The sequence below is a fragment of the Rhinatrema bivittatum genome, chromosome 9, assembly GCF_901001135.1.
Source record: "Rhinatrema bivittatum chromosome 9, aRhiBiv1.1, whole genome shotgun sequence".
Classification (NCBI taxonomy): Eukaryota; Metazoa; Chordata; class Amphibia; order Gymnophiona; family Rhinatrematidae; genus Rhinatrema; species Rhinatrema bivittatum.
The window spans coordinates 105,324,149-105,349,967 of record NC_042623.1 but is presented as its reverse complement, the minus strand read 5'-3'; the positions used below and the strand labels follow the sequence as shown (position 1 = coordinate 105,349,967).

At 39.6% G+C, this 25,819-nt stretch overlaps 1 protein-coding gene across 3 annotated transcripts in view; it reads right to left on the bottom strand.

The window, feature by feature from the left end:
- PDZRN4 (PDZ domain containing ring finger 4) overlaps positions 1 to 25,819 on the bottom strand; it is a 940,417-nt gene that overhangs the window by 892,081 nt on the left and 22,517 nt on the right. For all 3 annotated transcript variants that reach the window (XM_029616542.1, XM_029616543.1, XM_029616541.1), the window contains exon 3: positions 17,519 to 17,626. In XM_029616542.1, the coding sequence (XP_029472402.1) occupies positions 17,519 to 17,626 (108 nt within the window). The remainder of the gene's footprint in view (positions 1 to 17,518; positions 17,627 to 25,819) is intronic.

Sequence of the window (25,819 nt, the reverse complement as noted above, 5' to 3'; positions counted from 1 at the left end):
CTGTATCTAGAAGCCACATTTTGTTGGTCACTGGCTACATCTCTTGGTACTTGATGATTTTCTCTCTTCATAAATAGTACAGAATAGTCGTTTGGTACTGACACTAATGCTATTTTTGTGGTTTTCTCCTTTTTCACTCTGTCTGGATTTTTTAGCATCAAACTTTTTATTGGTTGGTCTTGGAGTGTCCCATGTGAATGAATAATTATATTCTCTATGATTTATCTGTAAACCCCTCTAGGGTACTCTAGAAAGGAACTAGTATTAAAATGTGGAATTTTCCAGTGGTGGGAGGTTCATGGAAGGTGTTTGAAAAACAGTGATTGATGGTGGGTGCCTTCCCCCAAGGAGGGTGAATTTAAGGCATTATATAAAAAGAGCTTCCGACAAGACACAAGTAGAAGTTGTAGGAGTTGTCTGGAGTCTGACGAAGTGGTCTGAAGAGAGCGAAGGATTTCTGCTGGAGTGAATGAAGAAAGTCTACTCTGGTACACCTGGGACCAAATGGAAGGAAAAGGACTCCTCAGTTTATGAGGACATCTACTTTCTGGGGAAGTCAAGTTTGAGAAGCGCTGAGAAGAGAAGTCTGTGTTTTCGCATACAACTTTCTCTCTGGGGACTTGAAGGATATTCAGGGTCCACAGTGGGAGATTAAGGGAGAACATAGACTCGTGAGTACCAATTGTGGTTTAGAAGAAGCAGAAGATTTGTGAAAATATTGAGAACCATGGACTGTATTTGCAGAAATTTTACTGTTTTTTCCCTCTGAAACTCTGGCTTTTAGAATTCTTTTTTACATTTTTTAATACTTTCTGTTTTGGAATGAACCATCCTGGTATGTATTGAGGTTTTTGGATGGTAAGACTCCTCTTATGCCACATAGCTTTGCTATTCCCCGCCCCAAGGATTCAATCCTGATCCATGTCTGCGGCCTATTTTTGCAACACTGCTGTATCCAAAATTGACCCCTGTGATACAGGGGTTGTATACAAAAAGAATGTATACAAGAAAAAAAATGACATGAACTGCAAATGAAAAATAAGAAACTGGTGATGGGAGCTGGAGGTGGGGGTGGAGCCTGGTTGATTTGTTTGGCACCCCTCCTCCAATCAGCTTTAGGAAGTCTAAAGTTATCTGGTCAGGTTAGATGGTTAACACTGAAAGCAGAGGTTATCCGACTAACTTAGCTGGATAATGGCACCACACCAGAATGCCCCCAGATTACACCTGACATAGACAGATAGCTAAATAATTTATTTGGCTAAAAAGTTATGTCAAGGGTGGTCAGAATGACAGGAATTTTAAATCCCGGCATTTGTCCAGCTAAGTGTCAAATTCTGCCAGACAAACATGCAGAATTTGGACCTCAGTACATATTATTGGCTATTTGATTTCAAATATATTTTTTTGGTTTACATCATGCAGCATTTCATATCATCATCATTAGGAATTAGATGAACTCGATTAATACTACTCTGAAAGACCCAGTGGAGTGGTGAAACTGGAGGTAAATTTTTGAATCTGTTAAGCTTTCTTCCCTGGGATACATCCATTTTTCTACTTTTCAAATATCAGGCTAGGCCTGTTTTGTTTTTTTTCCATGTCATGCATTCGATTTTAAAAAGTTCTTTACATTAAATAAAATATATATTTGAAAGGCTAGTTGATTACAAGATATGGTTAATACATAACTCTTGTAAATGCATTGAGATGTTTTGCAGGACATTCTATTTTGGTGATTTAAGAAGTCAATTTTAAGTAGAATTAGATTTAAAAGTAAATACCTACTGTACCTGAATGTAACCCATCTTGAGCTACCAAAGAAAAGGCATCAGCTGAATCTAAATGAATACACTTCTGACATGTAAGCAATTGTGCTAGCGGAGTTATTCTATTATGTTTCTTATCCAAATTCAAGCCAGCTTGTGCTTTGCACTCACATACTTACACTCTCTCTTTCACATGCATTCATTCAGTCACATCTCACATGCCCACATTTGCACTTTATATACTTTCTACATGCAACCCAATCCATTAACATAGCCACCTTTCATCTACTCAAACCCATGAGTATGCATGAGACATCTCCCCAGAACTATAGGGTTATCACAGAACAAATACAGGTCTGTCACAGAGCACATCTACGATAGAATGCATGGCACACTCAATGAATTTATAGCACTAGCAACACTAGGATGTACAGTGTTTTTTCCAGCATGCAAACTATAATACAAAGAGACCACTCACAATCCTTTCACACCAAACACCAGTCAGAACAAATGACAGGCCAAGACATTCTTGTCTACCATACATAGTACAATAAAACACATTAACAGGCTGATACAGTACGGTGCACTCGGCCAAGCGCACCATTTAACATCCGTTTGGACACACGTTTTCCATGCGCTCCTATTACCCTTTACACTGTAAGAGGTAATAGCACGTGGAAAACGTGTGGCCAACCCCCCAAAACTAATAGCGCTCATCACACGCAGATGTGTGTTGATGAGCCTATTAGTTATTCGCCCGGAATACTGAAAGTAAAAGGCCAAGCCACACATTTCACTCTCAGAAATTAACGCCTGCCCAATGGCAGGCGTTAACTTAGAAAGCACCAGGAAAAGTGTACAGGAAAGCAGAAAAAACTCCTTTTCTGTACACCCACCGACGTAATATCATAGCGATATTAAGTCAGAGGCACCAAAAATTAAAAAACAAAATCTGCCCGCCAGTCGCCTGGTTCGAAAACGGATGCTCAATTTTGCCGGCATCTGTTTTCTGAACCTGTGGCTGCCAGCGGATTCGAAAACAGACGCCGGTAAAATTAAGTGTCGGTTGTCAGACCCACTGACAACTGCCGCTTCCGCTATTAAGGAGACACTAGGGATGCGCTATTGTCCCTAGCACATCCTTATTAGTGCCCAGCCTCATTTGAATAGAGAATCATGCGCCCAGGAGAGGTGCCTGGGCGCGCGTCGGGACAGCACGCGCTCAACTCTGAGCGCTGGCTCTCCCGCACATTTTACTGAATCGGCCTGTAAGTAACAAACACGAGAAATATACAAACTATACAAAACAGGAAAGTTTACAAAAAAAATGAAAGCTTTGTAGCTTTCTTCTCTTCTGGGTCATGGGGTGAAAAGTCATTGAGTCCCACTCTGCCTCTCTCATTACTGCAATTAGTATGTGGATTTTAGAATTCAATCACTTATTACATTACAGCTTGTAAAGATTTTATTATTTTTTTCTTTTAAAGAATAATCTGTTCAGCTCAAAATTGACTCTGTCATTCATGGAATATCCTAAAGTACATATAGATAATATCCTTCAAAAACAGCTTAAGAAAGGGTTCTTTATGGTCAATTTAGATAAAATCGTTGTAATATGCAATGTCAATGTGCTATGATGCTGTTTAGATTATATGCACTCCTTCCTGCACCAACTAGTTGCATTAGTCCTCACTAGTTAAATGAATTAACTCACTGCAATTTGAAAAGCTATTAGTCTTTTGTAACCCATACATATGATCAGTGAAATAAAAAACAATGACTATTCTTTTTGAGCATTTCTGCATTGGTAGACACCAATGGTTTTCACTATTGTGCCTCTGAATAGGGAGAACAGTGATTAGCTTCTCCATACAAACCTCATAAACTAATTAAGTAAAAGGAGTAAAGTAGATCAAAGCCCCTGGGACCTATAGGCTTTGGACTGCAACAGCAGCTACAGTTTAATGAAGTAAGAGGATAAAACAGTGCCTTCACACAACATGCATCGGCTGTCTCTTGTCCCCCCCCCCCCCTCTGTAAAACTATTTTAGGCCACAGTAATGAACAAGCTTTTCTAAAGGACTGAAGGAATACAGCAGCATGTGTTCCTCGGAGGCTTGGCCTTCTCAAACTTCCTATACAAGTTCTCAGTGACAATTGTAGGCCTAGATTCATTTTGCTATCAATTTCGCAGGCCTAATGCCCACAGTAAGGAAAAGGGTTGTGATTAGGCAAATTTTCCTGTTACCGCATACCACATTATTTCCCATCTCACCCTGTGTTACTGCCCGGACAGCTTTTATCGCATCTGAGGGGGGGGGGGGGGGGGCAGAGACAGGCTCCCTGGCCTGTTTTTGTAGCTATTTATATCCCTGTAGGAGGGATCAATAATAACTCGGGGTGAGGTATTGGATGTGGGCTCAGTTTTGGGGTGCTGTTTTACATGCACAGTCAGAGGTAGGAACAGAACAGTATTCAGTGAAGATTTAATGTGAATTGGAGTGATGAAAGGTACAAAAAGATGAGATTTGTACAATGTACTCCCGATCTAGCTTGATGCACCCTCTACCTAGCTGCTATCAAGCTACTTCAAGAGTACATTGTACAAATCTCATCTTTTTGTACCGTTCATCACTCCAATTCACATTAAATCTTCACTGATGTCTACTGTTCTGTTCGCACCTCTGACTATGCATGTAAAACTGCACCCCAAAACCTAGCCCACCACCAAAACCTCATCCCGAGTTATTACTGACCTCTCCTATAAGGATATAAAAAGTGGACTTTGATGGGAGCATCCCCAGAGGCGCGCTCTCTCATCTTCTGCAAATCCCATTTCAGGCACAATGCATAGCTATCACATAACACTAGGAAAAAAAGGTGTAGTTATATCCCACAATAGCATGCATTGCACTATTGCATGCAGCATTAGCACTTCTCATTTTTATTTACTCCTCGCAAAATCCACCCACTTGTAGTGTTATCAAGGGTGTTATGGCCCTAACACGATTTGATGAATGACCCCTTAGTGAGCTGTTCTCATATACCTCCTCAATGCCACTCACAGCTGGCTCAACTGCCAATTATTTCAGCCATTTCTTATCATGCAAACATCAAAGCAGGAGACCCTCTATGGTCAATCCCACAGTACCCTGCAAAGCCTCAAAGCTAGATGTTAGTGTCCATCTGTTCTGCCGAGCCTTCCCCGCCACTAGCCCAACAGATTGACCTAGAATTGTCCCATCACTTATGTAAATAAACAAACGCTAAATTATGCTCACAAATTATCATGAGGTCGGCTCTTTGCCTCCCTCCCATACTCTATTGTATATAGTACTTCATCTTCGTTCTCCCTTTCTTTTTTTCCCACTCCCAGTTAAGGCATCCTTGTTATAATGTAACTTTATGCTCCTTTTAAATTGTCTCTTGTTGAATGGTTGGTTATAGTTACTGCTTAGTTCGATGTAAACCGAGTTGATTTGATTTGTATCAAGAAAGTCGGTATATAAAAGCCTTTAATAAATAAATAAATCTGCAAGGTGGACACATGTCTAAAAACTTTTTTTTTATCATTTCATATCTTTTGTGGCTAATCAGGGTCTGTCTATTGTTTCAGTTTATCCCTGCATGCTGTCCCATTCACATACATTTCTAGAAAAATAGGGCAGAAGCCAGGAACTCTGATACAAGATAAGAAATATTTGGTAGGACTTGAGGCACAAATACAATTCCCATGGACCTGGGAATTTTATTTGTGCATTATTACCTTTACTTTTTGGGAAATATACTTATGCATCTATATTTTACTTATGCTTACAAATGAAATGTGCTAAGACAATATAGCCAGCAGTTTTCCAATTCAGCTTCTTAAACTAAGCTCATGTATTAGGACTCCACCTACAGTATGTGTAGTAATTGCTATGTAAAGCAGCAATTCACTGTAGGGATCTTGTCAGCTCCCTTCTGGAATTTAGACAGAATATATAATTTGCATGGGGAAGAGACAGAAAAATAATGTAGGTGTTTGGTTCCTCATGTGAAAGAGTCATTGGTATGTTCCTCTGGCATATAAAGCCAGACCATCATCTTTGGGTGTGGATTCTTTAGTTTCACTTGTAAAGGCAGCATGTCTTGGCTGACGTTTTAATTTTATTGTTGGTTGATTTGATAACTCCATTGAACTTCTTTTATTTAGAGGTGTGCATACATTTTTTTTCATCCCTGTTTTATTTTCGGTTCGAGGGTGGGTCATTTCAGTCCACCCCCGGATTGGCAATTTTTTTTTTGTTGCCAATTTTGTTAAAAATAAAAAAAAAAAATGCTTCAACACTTCAAATTTAATTAAATACAAACCCTCCCACTCTCCCAACTCCCCCAATATCCACAGCCAGCCCCTGTCACATGGTAAGGGCAAAGTGCTACTGACACCATTTTGATTATTGGCGGCCGAATGCCCGAGAGCAGGAGATCACTCCCGGGCCCCCTGCTGGACCGCCAGGGACTTTCAGCGAGTCTTGGTGGGGGGGGGGGGGGCGGGAGGGTGAGAGGCACTGCATTTAATTAAATTTGAAGGGTTTGGAGTTTTTTTTCCCTAGATGTGCATGTCCAAAAAAACAAACAAAAAAACGATAAGAAAGCCACATGAAATTTCATGTGTTTTCCTTTCATTTTTTTTACTTCCCAGAATGCAACAAAATAGAAATATATCGTCTTTATTTCCTATTTCATAGCAAATGACTGCACATCTCTAATTTAGATGGGAGTTTCCTTCCACCCTTCCAGTTCATTTTGTATTTTCAAATTTGGTTATTTGAGTTTGGGTACCCATTAACTAGGGACTCAATTAAGTTAATATCTTTGCTGCTCTAATATCAAATGGGATATGTTCCCTTCAAGAAAGAGGAATCTAAGATCTTCAAGATCTGAGGAGAGTGATGACTTCCAGTCATCCAATGGAGAAGAAGAAGAAGAGAGGAAAGGAGTTGGAATGGACCCCCCCTACAAGGCCCATAAATATCTACTGGGGATTTGATAACAGGAGTGCAGAGGTACAGAAAGAGAAAGAGGAGAATAATTGGTATCATTCAGGTACTATGATAAAACTAAGGATTTCAGAGGAGAAATCATCATGAATGAGATAGGAGATAAATTACTGTGTAAAATGGATTTCACGTTTAATATTCCTCCAATATTGGGAGGGAAGCAATCAACTTGCCTTATGCTAATTGTATGAGAGAAATATTAAACAGTGAATCAATTGGCCTAACCATCTTAACCTTTAAATAACACTTTGAGAAGTCAAATTTTTTAACAGCACTTCTAACATCAATAAGTGACTTAAACTGCTACATTTTACTGATAACCTATCAGTAAAAGTATTGTTGGAAATCAAAACAGTCACTGTGTTTTACTACATAGTAACTTTAATGCTTATTTGTGCTGTTATCATCACTGCTGTATATGACATTAAACTGGGAAGTGTTGTAAAGCCAAGGGTCTGGAAAGTAATCTTCACCCCTGCTCAAGGAACTCTGAAGAAATACCTTTTAACATGTTGAGAAGTTTAACATCTAAATTGTGATTTGAGATATGGCTTCTGGAACAACTATCCAGGTTCAATTAGCTTACAGGTTAAATAACAAATCTGAAAAACTGATAACCTATACTATAAAGAATGAAAAAATTACCAGACCTATATTTCTTCTAAAATGAGCTTGTCACATTAGATAAAGAACATGGCCAAGAATCCTGTGGTACTGCCTTAATATTATTGCCCTGAATAACAATTGCAGTCACTTTAACAGCACACAATTTTGAATGGCTTGGAGATGAGACCAGGGTTAAGATCCTGGGCAGATCTATGCTCTTCGGGCTGGCCAGGACTGGGGATACTGCAGAGGCTACATTCACAGACCCTAGTGACCAGATTTAGGAGCCATGTTAGCAGAGTTAGTGGCCCCCAGACAAGTTCAGTCACAGACAGGCCAATTCAGTAAAGTCCGCGGGAGAGCGGACGAACGCCCGCTCTCCTAGCGCGCGCACCGGCCACTTGCCGGTGCGCGCGATTCAGTATTCAAATTAGGTGGTGCGGTAGAAAGAGGCAAAAGGAGGCGCTAAGGACACTAGCATGTCCCTAGCGCCTCCTTTTGGCCCAAAGTAGTGGCAGTCAGCGGGTTTGACAGCCGACGCTGAATTTTGCTGGCGTTGGTTCTCGAGCCCGCTGACAGCCACGGGCTCAGAAACCGGACGCCAGCAAAATTGAGCGTCCGGTTTTCGACCCGAAGGCGCCGGCCCATTTTAATTTTTTTTTTTTTTTTTTACTTTATTTTACCCTTTGGGACGTCCGACTTAATATCGCCATGATATTAAGTCGGAGGGTGCACAGAAAAGCAGTTTTTACTGCTTTTCTGTGCACTTTCCCGGTGCCGGCAGAAACTAAAATGTGTGGCTTGGCTGCACATTTTACTTACTGAATCGCGCGGGCATACCTAATAGGGCCATCAACATGCATTTGCATGTGAAGGGCGCTATTAGGTGCCGCAGGTTGGACGCACGTTTTCTGCCCCTTACTGAATAAGGGGTAAGGGAAAACACGTGTCCAAGAGCAGGTTAACAGTGCGCTCCGTCGGAATGCACTGTACTGTATCGGCCTGAGAGATTGCTAGGGTGAGTTGTGAGGGGGATATACAATTAAGGGGAAAGATCACAGAGTATTTGGGAATGAAGGATCATGGTTCTATAGTTCAACAGAGGACAATTCCAACTGAACTGGAAAATCAAAAGAGCAGGAAGAAACTACCAAGCTGAAGAAAGAACGAAAAAGCACCCAACTGTCAATCTATGACATTACGATAAGGAGAGAGATTGTTGGCCCACCAGCCATTTTGCAAACGGGATAAACTTCTGACCTTGGACACATAATAAAGATGCAAAGAGGGGACACATAATAAAGATGCAAAGAGGATATTATGTGTCATACACCAAACACAAAAAGAACCATTCTATGGGAAATAAAGTAGTGTAGCTCTTTCATATTTTCAGATCACTTGTTTTTTGATTAATAAAGGCAATCACAAGCCCTCCTATGTGAACATCTTTAAAGATTACCCATCATCTGAAATCCACTCTGCAGCCTCTCCTATGTGCTCATACCCAATGCCAGCTTAAATCTTTGTTAGCTCCTTACTTTTCAACATATGACTCCCACAGCTGCATTTTCATTGCTCTGAGCCTAACTAAACAAACATGACCAGTGAAATAGAATGCAGATTCTGCTTCACAGAACTAGCAGGACAGATGATAGGAACAAGCAGAAATATCAGCGATCAAGCCCTGAGCACAGCCAACAGATTGGCAAGAGCTAAAAAAAAAAAAGAATGCTTCTGTGTAGACGCTTTACAGGTGTATTTATTTATTTTATTAGTTTTTATATACCAGTGTTCAATATGGAATATCACATCGATTTACACTGTAATTGTATTCAAGAAGTAGGGGTTTCCTGTTTTACATTATAACATCAATATAGTCTTATTTAACATTGTAAAGCCTGTATGATTTCTCCTTTAGGAATCTGGCTTTGCAGAAAGAAGGAACTCAATGTGTGAGCTTTTTCTTTTTTTTTTTTTTTAAAGAAAAGCAAACAAGCAGAAGGAAATGGATGGGGAGAAGACAAATACAGTTCTGCACAGTTTATTAAAACATCTTAAACCATTCAGGACACCCAATACATCAATATAGAATTATTAATCTTGATTTTCTTGCAGTTTTTAAAGAGGCAGCATCTTGACTCAAGTTAAAATCTCTGCTTCCTTATTAAATGAATGGGAAGCTAATCACTGAAAGAAATTTAAAGTAAAAAATGCTTTAGTTTGTTAGTGCCTGGATGACCAAACTCTAGTAAAGCTAATAATTGAAATACTGAATTCGCGATAACCAGAAGGCCCATTTCTTCTAGTTGCTATCCTTTCCCTCTGCAATCTCTGTTTATTTCTCACTTTGCCTAACTCTGCCATTTTCATTTTTCCCCTTGTTTTACTGCTTCTTCTCAACTGAAAAATGCCTACAATCCACAGGTTCCAAACAGCTGACTTCAGAGGGACTTAATCCAAGCAGAAGAGCAGACAACTCAGACAATGTGACTTCCAGACAGTATTTTAGCTTCAAGATGCCTTACTATGATTCAGGCCGATACAGTACAGATGGAGCGCACTGTTAGCCTGCTATTGGACGCGCGTTTTCCCTTACCCCTTATTCAGTAAATGCATGTTGATGGACCTATTAGGTATGTGCGCGGGATACAGAAAGTAAAATGTACAGCCAAGCCGCACATTTTACTTTCAGAAATTAGCGCCGACACAAAGGTCGGCGCTAATTTCTTCCGGCACCTGGAAAGTGCACTGCTTTTCTGTGCACCCTCTGACTTAATATCATGGCGATATTAAGTCGGAGGTCCCGAAGAGTAAAAAAAAATAAAAAAAATTTTGAATTCGGCCCGCAGCTGTCGGGCCGAAAACCGGATGCTCAATTTTGCCGGCGTCCGGTTTCCAAGCCCGTGGATGTCAGCGGGCTCGAGAACAGACGCCAGCAAAATTGAGCGTCGGCTGTCAAACCCGCTGGCAGCTGCCACTCCGGGTCAAAAGGAGGTGCTAGGTACGTGCTAGTGTCCCTAGCGCCTCCTTTTCCCCCGTTTCTACCGCGCCACCTAATTTGAAAACTGCATCGCGCGCGCCGGGAGAGCGGGCGTTTGTCCGCTCTCCCGCGGACTTTACTGAATCGGCCTGCTTGTGAGGTGCATTCTTAGAATTTGAAGTTATTCTGGAAGAATCTAGTCTGTTGTATTGTGTAAAAGAAAAACATTATGATGTTGCCCAGTATGCTACTAGAAGCTGTAAATGTGATTGAGTAATAAGAATATTCTGACATCATATCCAGCTTGTAATCACAAGGTAAAAGCAGTGGTGTACCATAAAACATTTTTTAAATAAAGCAAAAAAATCAACAAGTTAGTACCTTTTTGTAACAGCACTACAGGGGAACATTCATGCTTATGTCTCAAAATATAAAATTTGGCTTCCTATGCCCTTACCCTGGTATCAAACCACACTCCAGTTTGGAAATAATAATAATAAAACTATACTGGCAAACCCAAAACACCCACCAACTCTTTACCTGCTCCACCTCTTCCTCTCCCTCCCTCACCTCCCAAAAAAACTACTAACAGCACTTTTTCTTTTTTGAGTAGGGGAAAATTAAGAACATGCCACACTGGGTCAGACCAAGGGTCCATCAAGCCCAGCATCCTGTTTCCAACAGTGGCCAATCCAGGCCATAAGAACCTGGCAAGTACCCAAAAACTAAGTCTATTCCATGTTACTGTTGCTAGTAATAGCAGAGGCCATTCCCCAAGTCATCTTAATTAATAGAAGGTAATGGACTTCTCCACAAAACTACCCCACCCCTCACAAATATATGATCTCATCAGTTCAGTGACAGTTTGTTGCATTCTGCAAATGCAAGACTTAGCTTTGAAGAAGATCCAGGCTCTGTCTTATCTGAGCACTGCAGTACTTCTGAAGGCACTTGAGTATGTTGGGATGACAGTCAAAATACTCCTGCCCCCTTCCCCATCACATTCTTAAATGCACATTAGGACACTGAGCTGAGTCAATTAGATCCTCTTACTTCTGTCTTCCTAGTATGGCAAACTACATCTGAACCTTCTTTAGGAAAAGCACTCAAGAAATCCACCTAGTGCTACACGTTCACAGTGAACACCATGCTTATGCTCATAGCCACTGTGATGGGAAGGTCATTGTCTGGAGGGAGATTTCATTTCTAAAAAGATACTGAAGATTGAAGCCCAACCTAAATCTCCTTTCAAACAACAGACAGGCTATTATAGTCTTTGATTATTGATCATGCATTTATTTACTTATTATATACCACCTCTGACCAAAGACTTCATTTTAGCAAAGCGAAGAATTAAATTTATCCCCCCTGGGTTACAGCTCCCTCCACAATGTACAAACGTTGAACTGTTGAGCTAAAATACTGTGTCTGTAACAAATGAACAAAGGATTAACTAAGAATATCAAAGAGGATTCCATTGTCCCGCAGTTACTGAAATTATCTTCACAGGGAACAGGAGAAGCCTCCTATGTCTTTATTTCTTCACTTTCCAGGGGTTTGGGTCACATCTCACAATGTCACATTGTGACTAGCAAGCAGTGGAAAGTCTGGACACTTCTGGCTGCAGGGTTTAATTCCCTGTTTTGGCAGGCGGTGTCACCCTGCTGTGAAATCCATTTGCTGCACCAGAGTTAACCCTTGAAACAGCCATCTGAAATCCACACACTCCCCCCTGTGCTAACCATATGTGACTAACATTTGTGAAATCTAAGGATGAGGTACTGAGCCTAATTGCCCTCTTAATTTATCAACACTGCTAGAAAGAAAGAAAATGATTGAATTAGCACTTGTGCCAAGTCAGCCTTTTGTTTGGGTGTGTTACCATGTGTCCAATATATGCGCGTGTATTGCTCAACATCACTAGAGAACAGCCCGTCATGGTTATGCTGATTTTCTTCCAGTATAATGGGATACTTCTGTTCATTATCCCATTAGCTACGCACTGTTAAAAGACCATAATAGGCACCACAATATCCCACAACTGATTAAAGCTATTACTGAAACTGCTGAATAATATCAGCTCCTGCTACGGCTTAAACTGGTGCAAACTGAGCTCTTGCATGACATACATGAAGAGTCATCCTTTTGATTTCATGGCTCACCAGCTGTAGCGCAGTAATAAAACTCATCCAGGTCCTGAGATCTCACCATGGAAAACTCGCTTTCTTTCTATAGGTTGGCCAAAGTTGCTAAAAGGAGTCCATGTGCTGACTTGCTCCCTCAAAATGGAAAAATTCACATTGGTCCCAGAGAGAGCCCGCAAAGGATTAAAGTCTGAAGAGGTACAAATTCCCACAAACTTTAGCCCAGATTTTTAAAGTGGATTTATGCGCTTAAATCCATTTGGAAAATTTCCATCTTGTACCATTACACACGGGGACATATGTACAGGAAGTTATGTCTGCAACCGAGCAGGCCTAACGCTCAGCCTGTACATTTATATACATATTTTTGAAAATTTAAAGTATACATGTAAAAACTTTTCTTGTCTCAATTCACCCCAAGAATACCTACCGTGAGTACGAGGGAAAGTCCGCACCTAACTGAGGTATGCAATACATTTCCCTGCAGAACCCCTCACATGATTTTCAAAAGCCAATTTATGAACATAAACTGGAGATTATGCATGTAAATCCTTTTGAAAATGACCCCCATAAAGTAGACAGCAGTGATCCAGTCCTTTCGATGAAGGGAACCCTGAAGATTAGGTGCTTCCAAGGTAAATGGTGGCATCTTCACTTTAGCAGTTTATACAGCAAAGCCATCGAGAAGTGTTTTATTGGGCTAGTTACTAATTCAAATTAGGATTTAAAAAAAAAAAAAAAAAAAGATTCTGCTGTTACCTTTTCACTCTTTTTTAATTAAATGCACTGTGGCCCTTGTGCTTTTATTAGGCATTTAACTGAAACATTTTTTCTTCTCCTTTGGTAAAGGATCCAAAGAATTTTAGCAACCAACTTGTATTACATTGTAGCCTGGGCATCAATGTCTCTATTGACAATTTCAACATGCAATAATGAGCACAATTCACGACCTTGCCCGAATTCTCTTCATTTCACTGTTTGGTTTTTTTTTTTCTAACTCTCCTTTGAGCTCAACTGGAACCAAGGCTGGGATATGGCACCAAGAGCCTTCATATTCAAGTAACCAAGAATATTTCATCTCCGTTTCATATCCCCTTGCAACTCACTTAGTGCAGTCACTGCAGCCACAGAGCTCAAATCCAGGCATCCTCCATGCAATCACAGGGTCCTAGATCTAGCCACTGCTCTGTGCAATGACTGGAACTCCCTTCCCTCAGGGGCTGGGAATACTTCCTCCACAGCGTCCCCATTCCCAGACTATCTGAAGAGCGGAAGATCTGACCGAGGAATCAACCCCAAGTCCTCTGCATGGCAGAACGTGGCAGTAATTCTGAGCTGCCGAGATGGCCCCTGAATATGATTTCTTTAACAAGTTTCAGATGAGGGCACCAAGAAAGAAATCCAGTCACTCTGTATTAACTTTTATATAAGAGAGTACAAAGCTGTTTTCCAGCCAAAGATGACTTCAGACTGAATCAACTTTCATTCTGTGCAGAACCGATTAACTAAGGAGAGTTCCTGTCCTATTTCTAATATCCTGTTTGAAGAAGAAGAAGAAATGCTTGAAAAAAGGTCAAAGCCAAAACTTAAATGACTAACTAAAATCCTATTCCCATTACTTTTGCAGAACTGCTAAGTGGAACACTTCTTGGAAGGATATTTATTACCACCTTTAAACCTGTCTCTGAGCACAGAGTGGAATTTGTAGTTACATTTCTTCCATTGGAAATCAGCACTGCAGGTACTAAAATGCGCCTTGAAATGAGTATCAAAAAAAGCAAGACAGGCCTCAAGTCCCTCTCCAGAAATAGGGGTTGTTTGGTGGCTCCCTATTTATTAGTTTTGGCACCAAAATCATTAGAAACAAGTTAAAATCAGAGAATACGTTAGGCCAGTAACCATGCAGAGAACTTGGAATTGATTTCTGGGTCAGGTCTTCTCTGCCTCAGGCTGGCCAGTGTAGACGATGCTGCAGAAGCAGCATTTACTAGGGATGGGCATTCAGGAGAAACAAAATAGGAAATCAGATGAAAATTTCCTATTTCGTTTCATTTCATTCTTGAATTGAAAAGACTGAAAAAATGAGTGAGATGATCAAGTTTGCAGATGACAAAATTATTTCAAGTCATTGAAACAGTAGCAGATTGTGATTAACTGCAGAAGGACCTTGTCAGATTAGGAGACTGACATCTAAATGGCAGATGCAATTTAATGTGGACAAGTGCAATGTCATGTACATAAAGAAAATTATTCCTATCTAAAATATATATACAATGCTAGGTTCTGTGTTAGGAGTTTCCTCCAGGAAAGGATCTTGAAATCATTGTGGACAATAACGTGAAAAATTCTACTCAATGTACAGCAGTGGTCAAAAAGGCTTAAATAAGTTTGGATTTATTTACTGCATTTAGCTTACGCCTTTTCATTGTAGCGCAAGGCAAGTTACATTCAGGTACAGTATGTATAAAGAACAAAATTGAAAATATAATTCCTTTGTATAGATCCACGCTGCAACCATACCGTGAGTACTGTGATCAGTTCCGGTTGCCCTATCTCAAAAAAAGTCATTGCAGACATAGAAAATCTAGAGAGAATGGGGAAAAAATGATAAAGAATATGGAAAAGCTCCCTTATGGAGAAAGACTAAACAGATTAGGGTTGTTGCTTAGTTTAGAAAAGAATTGGCTGAAAGGGGAAATGATGGAGAGTTATAAAATCATGAATGGGTTAGAACGCATAAATAGGAAACAGTTATTTGCCTTTTCAGATATGAAGACTACGGGAAACTCTGAAACTAGCAACCAGCAGATTTAAAACAATCATACGAAGTATTTTTTTCACTCAGCACACTAAAGAGCTGTAGAATTTGTTGCCAGAGGATATGATCAAGGCAACTAGACTCATCATTCTGCTATCATTTTTGCAAGAACAGTGCCTGTGATAAAAAAAAAAAAGGCATGGTTAGGGTAATTTTTTAGTTACTGCAGGGAGGGAGAGAGGGGAGAGTGAGACTCTTTATAAGGTTCTTATATAAAAGTCAACTATATCACTGCAGGAGTGTCAACTAGTAACTCAAGGTGAGATTTTGGTGGTGGTCTAGGGTTTAGGGGCCAGTTTTACATTTAAATTGAGCCGTATGAACGACACAGCACACATCAGTGAACATTTGATGGGATTTGGAATGAGGAAAGTTACACAAAGATGAGATCCTGAATGTACTCTTCACCCTAGCTTGATGAACTAGCTAGGTGTTATCAACCTAGGGCGAGAGTACATTGTAGAAATCTCATCTTTGTGTAACTTTCCTCATTCCATATCACATGAAATATTCACTGATGTGTACTGTGCTGTTCGTACGTATGCAATCAGTTTGCTGCATCAGGAGTCAGTTCATTTTCAAAGCAAGAGTAAAGAAAATGTGTGCTGAATTTCAGCACCCATTTTTGCCTTATGTCTTATTATATCAGGGTCTAAGTGAACCGAAGGGGATATGAAACGAGAGAAAAACGAAGGCTATCAGCGGTCAGTTTCAGTTGAACTGGAAACTGATAGTAGGTCAAAACTGCTAGACAAAAGAATTAAATAAATTAAAAAAGATGACATTTTTTGTTACTTGCCTAGAGAACAGACAAAAAAAAGTGTTTGAAACTTGAGTTACTTCAACCCTTTCTTCTGCCTGTTACGATGTGTCCAAGATAAGCTTGCATATTTTTCACAGAAAGAAAGTAATGTTTCTCTTTTTGATACTGTTGCCAGTATAGGAGCTCTGTTTAAATAAAACCATTTTGTTAGCTAAGTGGAATCAGCACCAGCTCCTTTGCCTGCTAAAGAAAAGCATCTATTTCCACTGCTTCATGAACATGCATTCTGTCTGCTTTTTTCAAACCTTGAGTGACATCTGTCACCTCCAGCTGAAAGGCAGACCAGAATGCCTTAAACAATCAATCAGACAACCTTTAAGCACTCTGGGATTGCTATCTGTTGGAAGAGCTTGCGAGGTGCCTGCTTGTCATCCTGCATTTACCACCTTTCTTGTGCTTTTAAACTCAGCTTCTCAAGTTGGAGAAAGCTAAAATGGCACTACTTCCCCAGCCAGCTGAACTGGGGGATAAAGCGATACAGCCACACTAAGCAATCCCAAGCAAACTTAAGGCAACTATTAAATGCTATGATTAAAAGGACACAGTCGGGTTCTGCTATGATGCAAAGGTCCATTTTCAGGGTCTAGAAAGGAACTTGTTTTACCAGCTAACAAAATTTCATTTTTTTTTCCCACATAGCTTTCCGGTTCTCCTATTGCCCTCGTTTGAGAGCCTCTGGGTTCTAGCAAGCTTGAAGGTTTACCATTATATAATACAAGCACATTGTAATTCTTCTCCAAGAAAAAACAAAGGCACAGCAAATGACATACTGTATACGATTAGCAGATGCTTGGGACACTTCAAATAATGGCAGCCATTCAAATAATTGACCATAGGCAGAAATGAGTGCAAGTCTGTCCTAATTTGTTCGAATAAACTGCAGGGCACACACTGATTAGCATAGCCACTTTGAAGTCACACAAGCAAAACAGCTGAAGTGCACACTAAGAGAACGAGAATGTCATCTCCCTCACAAAAAAACGAATGAAGAACCATTTGTTCCCTCACTTCAGCTAGCAAAAGGAAACAGCACAGAAAGCTACTTTCATCTGTCAAAGCAATTTTCACCAACATCGATTTGTAGGAGGCTACTAAATTCTCAATGTTTGCACATTTCAACTCCTTCTGTTCTGGCAGAAATGTCCCTGCATTTTCACATTTGGTTAATCCAAGCACTGTAGTTTACAGGATCCCTGCCCTTCCTGTGTCTGTTTATAGGCGGCTGCCCAAATCCACTGAGTAACCATCAGGTTTTGAAAGCATGCACAAAGCAAACGATTCAGAGCCCATTAATCCCTGCATCATTGTCAGGAATTACATGGTTCCCTTCTCTTACCTCAATGATCCGGTCATGAATCAGAAGGCCTTCTACTTTGTCAGCAGGCCCATTTGCCAAAATTTTGGAGACGTAAATTCCTTCTGCAGAAGCTTCCTCCGGATTGGTCTGTAAAAGAAGGCAGCAAATATATTTATATATATCCTTGATTAGTAACAAGTAAACACTCTTTTCAGCAAAAATATTTTATCTAGAATAAATTAATTTCACAAAGGCAATTGTTCCCTGCCTTAATGGTACTAATTGTCTTCATGCAAAATACTATAAGCTGGCTACTGAATTCAGTATTACAAAGCACCAGGGGGTATTCATCCAATCAAATATAAATAGCTTAATTGGCTAACACACCCCTTTCTCTATAGTTCTCGTATAGTATCTACAGCATTTTATACATTTAAACTCTATGGGGTCAATATTCAAAACTGGCCAGTTAAGTAACTTACTGGGTCATTTATCATTTCGTGTTAGGGCCTTAATGCTAGTGTTAAGGCCCTAACACATGTGTTAAATAGCATAATGCATGCTAATATGCAAATGTCACATTAGTAATGTAAGGGGGAGGAGTCTGGGTGGAGTTAATGGTAATGAATGACTCCTAACGTCAAATGCGATAGAATAACACACAGCAACATGGGTTTTTAACGCCAGAAATAACTACACCTTTTTTCTGTGCATTGTGCCAGCATTAGCTGTGCATTACCGACCAAATGCACTCTCTACCTTGCTACATTCAACCTAGGTAGAGAGTGTATTGCACAAATCAACTCCTCTTTTACCTTTCATCACTCCAAATGACAGAAAATGTTCAGTGATGTCAACTTTGCAGTTTATACCTCTGACTGTATATGTAAAACTGACCCCCAAACCTCACCCTGAGTTAAAAGTGCACCTTCATACAATGGTCTAAATAGTAAATTTACATATTGGCCTCTACAGATTCTCTCTCTCTATCCCTCTCAATCTCATATTTCTAGCATTTTGATGAATCTAGGTCTTAGCTAGTTAGATCCTATCTGGCTAAGTTGTGGTGTATATTCAGTGGCATGGTTATGCTGCTGAATATATGCGTAAGTCTGAGCACTTAGCTGTATAAGTCTAACCAGCTAAGTTTAGTCCTGCTCTGTGGCACGTCTAGCTCAGCCGTACAATTTGTGGGGCTAAGTCTGAATATCATAAGGTAAACATAACATGCATAATCCTCTGAAAACTCAGCAAGAAAACATATTGAATCAGAAGGGTTGCGGCTTCATAAGATGGTGTAAGGCCGGTTCGTGAGGAAACATCTAAGCGCGTTGAAGATTTTGCATCGGGAAATAATGACGCCGTCACTTTCAAGTGTTTGGAATCTGTGTTAGTGACACAGTTCATGGAAAAAGGAGGAGAGGATACGTTGAGCCATTAAGTAGAGAAATCTATAAATATGAAACATAAGCAGCACGATGTGGGAGCATGAAGGCGATTGAAATAGTCTTGCTGTGAAGTCTGTGAAGACATTGGTATCACACAGTGGACCACAAATTACAATCAGAACTGTTAGCTTAAAAATTGGGCAACAAGTTGATGCACGTTCAAGAATGAGAAATAAATGTCCCTGAGGAAGCCTTGCAAGTCAGGGTGAAACGAGGTGCTCGTTGGACAACATGAGAACAGAATGATGTAACAACTTCATAGGAGTGCCTGTGAATATCATTTGTGTATGATGTAAATAAGATTGAATGTAAAATAGCTAGAGAACAGAACATAATTTCAGACAAAGGATTCATTGATTCTTATAAGTATATTTGTATTGCTTGATGTAATGTTAAAAGGTATTATGAACAATTAACATTATAGTGCAACAATGCATAGTGTCTTATAAGAAGAGATAGTCTAATTGAGACAACTGTGGTTGTACTTTGTAAAATACATTTCAGTATGGAGATGGTTTTATGTGAGGGATGTGTGGATGGTATGAATGGAATGATTGGAGAGTAAAGTATGGATGGGGGATATGTTATGGGATTTTAGGTTTATATGGTAACATGGTTCATATGTGTGTAAAAGAATTGTGTGTTTGAAATACGTTGTAAACAAATTGTTTAAAATAAAAAATATAGTATGGCATGTAAATTTGCCAAGACCCTCTTATTCAATATGTTGTCTTGCTAAGTCTGAATATCGGCAGTTAGCCACATAAGCTGTATAGCTAACTCACTCCACCCTGATGCACCCACTATATGGCTACTTTTTATATGGCTAACTTTTTTGTCATATAAGGGAATTATATGGCTAAGTGACAGACACTGAACATGTGTGCATATTCAGCTACTACTTGGTCGCATAAGTCTCACTTATCTGACTAAATATTGCTGAACGCGCTGAGGATTGATCTCTCTATTTATTATAAAGTGCCCTCAAATATTAATTTTGGGTGCTTTATACCAGAAAATACTTCTGCATATACTGGACACATGGTAACAAAATACATTTATAGGTGTTGCAAACTCTTACTATTTTTAAGACCATGACTATGCACAGATTTGCCTCATCAAAACTTGACTGGCTCTTACAGTCTCAAACATGTACACAGGACCAGTCTGAGAGGCCAATGTAATAAGGGGCATTTGTCAGAACACACTGTTTAACCCGCACATTTTCTGTGCGCAAAGATTACTCCTGATGCAGCAAGGAGATCTGCACACAAAAACAATGTGCATACAGGTTATTTATTTATTTAAGGTTTTTATATACCGATAACCATTTGCACATCGTATCGGTTTACATAGAATGTATAATGATAGAGAAAATACATTGAACAATTTGGTTACATGGCAAGGACAGAGAAAGGTGCATAACATTATATGTAGAGCGAACATAACTGTTGATATAAGCATATATATATTGGATACTATATACAATGTTTGGTTAAAATTTGGTAACAAGGCATGCTCAGAGAGTGGTATAAGGTTAACCTGCTTTCATGGAAATCCCATTCTAAAGATGGCATTAGGTATTAATCCCCAATGCAGAGAGGGTCGTCAGCTTACCTCATCTGCAGGCCGATACAGTACAGTGCACTCTGACGGAGCGCACTGTTAACTTGCTCTTGAATGCACGTTTTCCCTTACCCCTTATTCAGTAAGGGGCGGAAAACGCACGTCCAACCCGTGGCACCTAATAGCGCCCTCAACATGCAAATGCATGTTGAGGGCCCTATTAGGTATGCTCGCGCGATACAGAAAGTAAAATGTGCAGCCAAGCCGCACATTTTACTTTAAGAAATTAGCGCCTACCCGACTTAATATCATGGCGATATTAAGTCTGAGGTCCCGAAGAGTAAAAAAGAGTAAAAAAAGTAAAAAAAAAATTTAAAATGGGCCGGCGGCTGTCGAGCCGAAAACCGGACACTCAATTTTGCCGGCATCCGGTTTCCGAGCCCGTGGCTGTCAGCGGGCTCGAGAACAGATGCCGGCAAAATTTAGCGTTTGCTGTCAAACCCACTGACAGCCGCCGCTCCGGGTCAAAAGGAAGTGGTAGGGACGCGCTAGTGTCCCTAGTGCCTCCTTTTGCCCGTTTCTACCGCACCACCTAATTTAAATACAGAATCGTGCGCACAGGCGAGTGGCCTGTGTGCGCGCCGGGAGAGCGGGCGTTCATCCACTCTCCCGCGGACTTTACTGAATCGGCTCGCTTGTCTTAAAACTGGAAATTCCCAAGGTAGAATAACATTTCCAAGGCTAATGTTAGTCTATGGATGGAAGCTGAAGTTCCAGTGCCAGGATATGTAGTCAGTATTTAATGTGCAGAAAACATGCTTTGTGTACACAAAGCATGTTTTCTGCGCATAAGATATGATTTATGTGCACAAAAAATGCTTTCCGTGCTGAAAGTTTTTTTGCATTCAGATATATTATGCACAAAGCATGGTTTACATGCACAAATCATGTTTTCTGTACATAAAATGCTATCTGGGCAGACAGCAATAATTACGCAACTAAGTCATATTTCATACGCTGAACACAATTTGGCATATAAACCATGTTTTCTGCATACAAAATATGATTTCTGCATATAAATCATACTTTTATACATGCTGAGCTGTGTTTTTACACACATTTTTAGGTCTGTTGGCATTTTTTTTTAACTTCTGCTGCATTGGCCTACCATTAGCCTACTGCTTTTAGCATGTGCATTAGGGAACAGTGTGCTGAATTTCAGGGCAGAGTTTTAGCAGTGAGCTTACTACATTGATCCCTGGGACAGTAGGAGAAGGAGGCAGCTATCCCTTATTAGCTCATAGCATATATCTTCTCTGAAAAGGACTCTCAGTGTAGCAGATAGCTGAAAATATCCTCTCCACCATTCAACCTTTCAGTGCTGGAACTTATACTACAACCTCTTAGGGACAGGAACATTGCAGGTAGGTAAATTACCTTGCAGAACTCTCTATTAAAATCATTTATCAAAATGCGAGAGCGAGCGAGCGAGAGCGAGCGAGCGAGCGAGCGAGACTCTGAGGAAGGCCTCACTGTGTGCACCTATTTATATCTCTATAGGAGGGCCACCTGAGAGGTCACGGTGAGGCGTTCATGGTGGTTTAGGGGCCAGTTTTGCATGTAGAGATGAAAATTTGTACTATATTCTCTCACCCTAGCTTGATGGTACCCTGTTATAGAGTCCATCAAGCTAGGGTGAGAGAAAATAGTAGAAATGTCATCTTTGTGAGACTTTCCTCATTCCAAATGATTTCAAATCTTCACCACGGTGTACTGTGCTGTTCGTACGTCTCACTCTACATGCAAAATTGGCCCCTAAACCACCACTAACACCTCATCTCGACCTAACAGGTGGTCCTCCTATAGAGATATAAATACTTAACTATTATAAATAAGCACCTTCTAGATAATCTCTCTCTCCTTCTCTCTCATTAGGCATATCCTGACTGGCTTGTGGGGAGCCTAAAGTAGTGGTTTGAGCACCTGTGCTGTAAATTACATTATTAATTTGTTTCTTTTACAACACATAATTGCAGCATTAATAAATGTAGAAAAAATGAAAAATAATTTTCTAACTGACATACATCTGGTCCAGTTAAAACTCCTTTGAAAATTGAGTTTGACATAGTAAATAATGGCTACACATGCTCAAAACATGAACACAGCAAAGAGAAATGTATCTGTTTTGTCTTGAGAAATATTAGCTCTCAGTACTAGGTTTCTATTTTCATTTCATGGAAAATGATATTCAGTTATATATATTAATGCAAAGTGGCATATTTAGTAAGAGATACTGACATGGATTTCCACTGAAGATAGCTGACCACATAAATTGTATTCACATAAAAGAAGCTTACTCATTTGGGAAATGCTACCAGGATCTGTTTAATCCAAAAAAGACAATAGTTCTGTATAAGCTGATTCTTATGCATATCCCAGTCTAAATTACACTGTTGGGATTGACTGTATCACCGAAGAAGCGTGGTAGCAATAGAAACTAATAAATTTAATATGAAAAGGGTAAAAAAAAAGACAGTATAAATAATATTTAATATGTAATGAAATAAAAACATGAGGAATATATTAAAAAAAAAAAACTAAGGGACAAAGGAAACAAGAAAACTTTAAAAACATATCATTGAAAAAGGTTGTTGTAAAACAATTTATTTTAAAATAGGTAGCTAAGAGGCACGCAGCCGAACCAAAAAAAACAAGCAAAATAAACCTTATTAAAAATATTCATGTAGTTACTTTATATGCAAACAGACAAACAAAGCTGCCCCTTTTAAAGAGATTTTCCCTCCAAAATCAAATGCAAAAAGTTTTTTAGATTGATAGAGCTAGATCAAGAGGGTATATTTATTCAAATTCACAGCTGTATTGCAACAGATGTTATAGTTTAGCAGCTAGAGCAAATGCACCAAATGCATCAAATTCTAACAAGTAGTGGTGGTTCAAGACCCACCAGGACCAAAAAATTCACATTGTGCCAAAGTGTATAACAATATAATGAAAGATCATAGCTGTGCTTTTTAATAAAAATAATATCATGTGAAAATGAAATAAGATAAATGATTAACTGTAGATATAAAAAATAAAATAAGCATTAATTCTAAATATATGTAAACCTATGAGATCTAAAGAAAATATATACAAATAATACAAATAAAAATATTAAACCAATGTGATAGATATGAATAAAATGATAAAAAATGTGAAATAATAAAAATAGAAAAATATAAACTAAAAATAAAAATTAGAAAATAGAAAAATAAGAAAAAATTCAAAATATTCAAAACAGAGAAAGTCTAATTCAAGACTGAGTCCAAGGAGAGTGACATTTTTCATCTCAAAAATGAACCGTTGCTCTTCCCTTAAAGTAGCATCCTTGGCTCCTCCTCTCTACTTTTGCCTCACAACCTTCAGCACACAGAATCTCAGATCTTCAGATGGTCATATGCTTTTTTTGGATATGTAAGATGAGCAAAATTTTTTGTCTGAAGCATCTGGAGACAAAGTGAACAACCATCACACCTAAAATGCCCACTTTTGTTTTGTTTTGGTAAATTTCATCTCTGGATCTAATGTTGAATGAACAAGCATGCATCTAAGATTTTGTCCTCTCATACAGGAAACAAAGTTCTTATTCTTGAAACAACTGAACCATAGATCTATCCGAGGAAAGGTGAGATGGAGGAGCAGGCAGAGAGGTGAAGAACAGCTCAGGTTGGCAGGCAAAGACACAGAAGAACTGAAGACTGACCAAAAGATGAAGACCTGATGAAGTACTGAAGACTGATCACAAGACAAAGATGAAGATGAGGAACCAAGGAATAAGGAAAAAGGACTGAAAAGATGAAGACCAGGAATACAGGTAGAAACGCTGGTTACAGGAAGGAAGGACCTTTATAAAGGCCAAGGCTTGTGAGGTCCCTTTAAATTTAGACAGGAGGATTTACGTGCACCTACCTAAGAAGGATGTGCCTGAGGAGCGCTGGCGGTGTCACAGCTACAATGGGGGTTGCATGCGGCTGCGTCAAATGACAGCATCCCTACCCCTGACTGGGATAGAGGTGAGAGTGGTAGTCTATGGGGCAATCTTCGGACCACTGATTTTAGTTTTGGGAGATTCGTAAGGATTCTTGAATGCTGGCTATGAAAATGCAATACATTTGTTTGTGTGCATGGGTTTCCTATAAACAGTTGTTGTGAAACAAATGTGATCCTTTTTTAATAAGAATATCCAGGAATGGAATGTTGGTGTAATTACTGTTCATCTCAAGTTTTAGATTCTTATTTTTAGAGTTCAACCATTGGGGTAAATATTGGAATTTCTAATGTTTATCTTTCCATATAACTAGGATATCATCAATATATCTCATCCATAAGAACAACTCTTCCTTAAAATGGATTATTGAGTGTGTCTGTGAATGGATTTATGATTATAGTGGGCTGTTTCTGTTTGGGATGGGGGTAGAAGTCTAAAAGATGGGTTGTTACAGTTGTATTGTCAGCCAATGAACATGGTTTTGCTCTCTTGTGGTTGTACATTTAATGACTCAAAGACGATTTAAAAAAAAAAAAAAGATTGAGAAATATGTCTTCAAAATCTGTCACTTAAAAACTGGCTATATCTGGTGCCATGGTGGCACCCATAGCTAAACCTTTAAACTGTTTGTAAAAATCACCTTGGAATCCTAAAATAATTTTCAATCAGTGACAGTATACGTAAGCGCAATAGTCTCCATCTGCTGGCAAAGGTGCATGGCCCACTCGTTGGGATCGACCTGCCTGAATGCTAAGAAATTTTTGTTTTTATAAATGATTTTAGGGCCAGCCTCATGGCTCAGCAGCAGCCCCATACACTGCCATGCAGGAGGATTCCAATGTGATTCAGGGCCGCAGGGGCTGAGGGACCACTGTGGAAGCAGTGTTAAAAGGTCTTCAGAAGGAGCCCCCACCATTGGTCAACAATGATGCCTCCTGGCACCATGTTGTAGAAATGTAGAGGGAACCCTGTGCTGGAAATTTCAACATGGACATTTCAGCAGGGGTGTTTTTTTTCTGGAAAGTAGGCTCCATTAGTTCTGATTGGAACTTCTTGTTAACTATGCAGTACATGACTATTCTCCATAGAAAGACTGTACCTGATTTTCCTGTTTGCACCCCTACCACCACCATGGTTCTCACTGATGATCACACTGGCTAGAAATTGGAAGAAAATCTTTCCAAGGTGGAACTCTGCAATCCACAAGTGCTTACAGATGAACCATACGACAGTCAGGCCTCTCCACCAAGGAAAATAACTGCAATATTTTTTCTATTT